This window comes from Camelina sativa, chromosome 15, assembly GCF_030686135.1.
Source record: "Camelina sativa cultivar CO46 ecotype springtype chromosome 15, ASM3068613v1".
In the NCBI taxonomy this organism is placed as follows: Eukaryota; Viridiplantae; Streptophyta; class Magnoliopsida; order Brassicales; family Brassicaceae; genus Camelina; species Camelina sativa.
This window is the reverse complement of record NC_141894.1, coordinates 20,060,129-20,063,791: the sequence shown is the minus strand read 5'-3', so window position 1 is coordinate 20,063,791 and position 3,663 is coordinate 20,060,129. Positions and strand designations below refer to the sequence as shown.

The following is a 3,663-nucleotide window of genomic DNA, read 5'->3' as shown; positions in this document are numbered from 1 at the left end:
TTTAGCTCTTTGCTTCAAATAGCTTTCCTCGATGTCCGAGAGTCTCTTCCATCGCTCATAGGCATCGGCTTCAGCATGAACTGCATGTGGTGTGGGATTTGCCATAGTCTGCATCTGTAGATTACAGAGCTTCGCAAATGCTTCCTTCGTACGAACCGAAATGGTAGCAACTAGATCTTTCCCCATAGTTCTCAAGTGTGGCTTAAGTCCCTTTCATTTTTTAGAAAATCGGTGCATTGCAGAGGTTGAGTGGAATAGTGGTGGCGATTCTTCCCATTTGCCTTGGAGAGTGCTATGAAATCCAGGATGAGTACTCATAGCATTAACAAATTTAAAAGGTCGTTTAACCCTTGGTGCCACTTCCTTAATATGAATCCGACAGCGTAAATAGTCCAAACATCCCCCAGATTCAAACACAGAGTAAGATTGTGCGTATTGTTGTAACCACTGCTCTGTTACTAAAACTCGATCTAATTTTTTGCATATAGCCCCCTCCTCCCGTTTGTTACACCATGTGTACCGTTGGCCTTGATAACTCATATATGTAAGTTTACAACACCGAACCAGATCCTGAAAGTCCCTCATACCGTAAGAAACTGATGGATCAGTTCCATGGAGAGAATGGTCCTCCCACTCCAGAGTTTCATTAAAATCTCCACATATCATCTAAGCCTTATCCTTGAAAAGAGGTGAGCTATGAATGTGCCTACACTACAAGAAAACAGGCCATTTACGACTGCATTTGTAGTCGTTTCGTAGTCGCTATTTCATAAATTACGACTATTTTACGACTAAACACTGTTGTCGTAAAACGTTAGTCGGTAGGAAATTCAGTCGTAATTTAGTCGGTAAATAGCGACTACGTTACGACTAATCCACGTAGTCGTAAAAGTAGTCGTAATGTAGTCGTAAACGTTTACGACTGTTTTGTGACTAAGTTACGATTAATTAAAATGTGAACAGTCGTTGTGTACAGATAGTCGTAAAGTAGTCAGTAAACATTTACGACTATTTGCTGACAGTTTAACGATTAATGCGATGTGAAGGAGATTAGTTTGAGAATAGTTGTGATATAGTCGTCAAATGTAGCGACTACTTGGCTACTACGAGACGACTATTTGACGACTGTGTTGCGACTATGTTAATCTAGATTTAATGACTATTTGAAGACTATAGGGATTAAAAACCAGAATCTTTTTTTTTTTTTGTTTTGCTTACAACTCAAATTTATAATCAAAGAAAGCCTTAAAATTTGCATTTTTAATTACCAAAAGTTAACCATAATTGTAATTAGTACACCACATAAGCCATTACAAAAAGAGAGAACCATATTTTTGTCACAACCAAAAGAGAGAACCTAACACTATGATTCTCTTAAGTGATAAGGAAGAACACATCATCCCAAATTGTCAAGTTCATTAGAGTAAGAAATAGAGAGAGATAAGTAGCCTAAGAATTAACCTAAGGAGGAGATGCACTTTATGTAGGAGGGTCGATGGGTGCATCACTTGATTCAGACTCATGGAACTCGAGAAAGGCCGGATCAAGTTTCTGCATGAACTTTTCCAAGCGATCTATCTTCTTCTGTTGCTCAGCCACAACTTTGGAATGTTCTGCTTCACGAGCAGCAAACTCAGCATCACGTTTTGTCGCATAAGCAACTTGTTCTTCAATGATCCTTTGAGCTTCCTTCATTTGCTCTTGCAATGCTACAAACGATGATGACTGTCCTTGTTGATGATAGCTGCTGCCATTGAGAAGACCCTGAAGATGATCCTTGAGGCTACCGAGCCCAAAAATATTACCTCGTGAATCCTTCTCGGTGGACTGAGAAAAAAAAAAGGTGAAACTGTAAATAGAGAATATGAAAGTTAAAGATTCTTTAAATATAGATTGTGAGAAATGTAACTTTACCTGAAGAAAGATGGCAGTATAATCTTCTGCTGTGAGCTCATGAACTTGTGAAGGATCTGACTCAATCTCAGATAGCTTAGCTTGTAAGTTTTTCTCATAAGTTGTAAAGATCTTCTCAGCCTTGCGATCCACATATGTACCATCTGGCTTTGTATGAGTTTCTTTGAAAACCTCACCGAGACTCACTGGTCTCCCAAGTTTTTCTTCCTGGAATGTTACAAAAACAAAGAAAAGGGTTAAGATATAAGTTTAAGTTGCAAAGGTGTAAGAAAAAAAACAAAGTTACTCACCAAGCCTTGTTTGACTTGTTGATAAGATGTTGGCCCAGATAAGTGCATGTGAGGACCGAGACCATTACGGTCTGACATGCGAGCTTTGGAATAGATTCGACTCCTTTCTTGTGCTTCTTCAGTCTCCCACTGAGCAACCATTACTTTCCACAGGTCACCCTCGATCCATTTAGGTTGCACTCGACTAGTCCTAACGTCGCTAACCATGTTTTTCATCCGTCGTTGGCATATGTCATAGAAATACTGTTGCACTGTTCCTGTTATTAAAGGATCCCAAGTGTGTGTTTTCTATGAAAAAAGGAAAATAAAATTACATTAGTGAACAACAACTTAATCAAAACCTATCTATGAATGAAACTCAGAACATAAAACTATACCGCAAACTCAAGGAAGTATCTTTCTCGTCTATCCGGAGGCACACATGACCAATTGTAGAATGGACCATCAAATTTGTTTGTAAAAACTCTAGTAATCTTCCGAACCAGTGCTGATTTTGCATCACGAGTAAACCTCAAAACATAAGAATCAAGTCAGACAAGTTCACAAAACTATCACATATCACCCTAACACATGTATGACAACACAGAATTAAAACATGTTTACTCACCAAGTCGTGTTAGACTTCGGTTCCGGAGAGAGCACGGTGGTAAATTTGTCGCGGTCCGGCACCATAAGTATGGCGTTAAGAGCCCTCAACGTGTCCTCCCGGAGTTCCGGCAATACTGGATCTGGCTCCTCGAAGTTGTTACCTTGAGAGGACGGATGGCTTTGGTTGTTACCTTGAGAAGACGGATGGCTTTGGCTATGAGCGTGAGAGTTCTGACCTGGAGATCTCCCAGAAGCATGCAAAGGATTCGATTGAACCGGTGGATTATTTTGGACTTCTGGTAATGACCTAGCCGGTTGGTCTTCTCGGCTTCGATTCACGGAATTCTCAAACAGGATCTGTGGCGGTGGATAGTTTCTCACCTGCGGTCCGGCTGACGTCGATAGTTGGGGGGAAACGCGGACTTGTTCTTGAGGCGTCTGAGGCATTGGATTGTGAGCCGCCGGCGTGAAGTTGTACTGCGGCGGTAGAGGATTGACTTTTTGAACCTTCGACCTAGGGTTCGAGCCACCGGGTCTGAGAGCAGCGTTGGGGACATTCCTCTTTCGTCCAGACTTCTTAACCTTCATCGTAGAAGACTGAGAGATCGGCGATTGCGTCGATGAGAGATTGAGAGATGAGAGATTGTGAGAAACGGCGAAGAACGGTGAGAAATCAGAAATGAGAGATTAGGGTTTGAGCATTAGGGTTAGGTCGTTTGTTTATGGGCTGGACCGCGTAAATGGATTCCCGGGCTTGTTTAGTCCCTAAATGTTTTAAAATTAGTCGCTTATTAGTCGCTTATGAGTTGGTATGTGATTTTATTTTAACAAATTGGGCTTCGCCTGTAGTCCAAAACCTGGTCCAACACGT

General features: G+C 41.2%; 1 protein-coding gene across 1 annotated transcript; it reads right to left on the bottom strand.

The window, feature by feature from the left end:
- Nucleotides 1-1,242: 1,242 nt before the first annotated feature.
- LOC104748594 (uncharacterized) lies at nt 1,243-3,380 on the bottom strand. Its single transcript, XM_010470209.1, has 5 exons — nt 2,812-3,380; nt 2,582-2,714; nt 2,205-2,492; nt 1,915-2,121; nt 1,243-1,827 (listed from the first exon to the last, which is right to left on the bottom strand). The coding sequence occupies exons 1-5, from the start codon at nt 3,378-3,380 to the stop codon at nt 1,480-1,482; spliced, it is 1,545 nt and encodes a 514-aa protein (XP_010468511.1). The 3' UTR covers nt 1,243-1,479.
- Between the last annotated feature and the right edge of the window lie 283 nt (nt 3,381-3,663).